The 1,054-nt window shown below is 44.5% G+C and overlaps 1 protein-coding gene across 1 annotated transcript; it reads right to left on the minus strand.

The window, feature by feature from the left end:
- Positions 1-7: 7 nt before the first annotated feature.
- On the minus strand, positions 8-1,046 carry RPS8 (ribosomal protein S8; the record flags this gene model as incomplete). Its single annotated transcript, XM_006899005.1, has 3 exons — positions 8-130; positions 411-586; positions 962-1,046. Coding segments are annotated over 3 exons (384 nt in total), but the record flags the coding sequence as incomplete, so codon positions are not given.
- Positions 1,047-1,054: the final 8 nt, after the last annotated feature.

Raw genomic sequence — 1,054 nt, forward strand, 5'->3', positions numbered from 1 at the left:
CAAGAAGCTTGCCCTGTTGGAACTGCTCCTCTAGAAGACTGCTGATTTTTGCATTCTTTTTCCTTTCATCGTATTTTTTCTGAGTTCTCTTTGATCGCTTTTTGTTTAAAATCTCTTCCTCCTCAGGAGTCTTAAAAAAGCAAACAACATAAGTAAGACAGGCATTTGCCTGTGATCCTAAAGCCTTTTATCAGAAGAAAACCATTATAAAATAAACAAAAGCCCTAAAAATTTTTTAAAAGCAACAAGCCATTATAGCCAGTGTTCTCAAACTCTGAGCACCCCAACCCCAGCCTTCCTCAGCACTAAGGCTTTCATCTTGCTCTTCAGTAGCAGAACTGGACAGAGTTTTCATCATAAGAAGGCTGCCCTCCCACTGTTCATAAAAGGCAATTGATTTCAACACTCACCAGCTTAGCCCCCTTCTTGCGACCCAGGGGTAGCGCATAGTGGGACTCATACCACTGGCGGTATGGTGTACTGTCAATGAGCACGATGCAGTTCTTCACGAGGGTCTTGGTTCGGACCAGTTCATTATTGGAGGCGTTGTAGACAACATCAATTATCCTTGTTTTGCGAGTACAACCTGCCCACAAGAGAAATTCAGACACCAAGCCATATAAACCAGGTGCCAAATGGTTAACCCCTAATCCAATGTCTTTTGACCAACAGGGGCCCAAGGATAGCCCAGTCAAAAGCAGTAAGGGGATCCCAAGCTTTTACCCAGTCATTGAGGGTGAGAATCTGCTTATTTGTCACTCATCTCACACTGCAAATAGCTGGCAAACATATTACTCTCTACTTTTAGCCAACAAACCACTAGTTTACCATAACTGAGGGTCAAAGTGCAGGATGAAGTTTCCAGTCATCAAAACCCCATTCAGTAAATACTGTCTTTAATGGTCTTGTCTGTGGCAAGGCCTTCCTACTACCGTCACCCAACTCCCGCACCCTTACTCACATTCAGAGCCCCAGGAGAAGTTCCCCACATCCAATCTTAGGGCACGGTACTTCTTGTTGCCTCCTCTCACACGAACTGTGTGTATACGTCGGG

Source organism: Elephantulus edwardii, unplaced genomic scaffold, assembly GCF_000299155.1.
Source record: "Elephantulus edwardii isolate Elephantulus edwardi_28Jun2011 unplaced genomic scaffold, EleEdw1.0 scaffold00243, whole genome shotgun sequence".
NCBI lineage: Eukaryota > Metazoa > Chordata > Mammalia > Macroscelidea > Macroscelididae > Elephantulus > Elephantulus edwardii.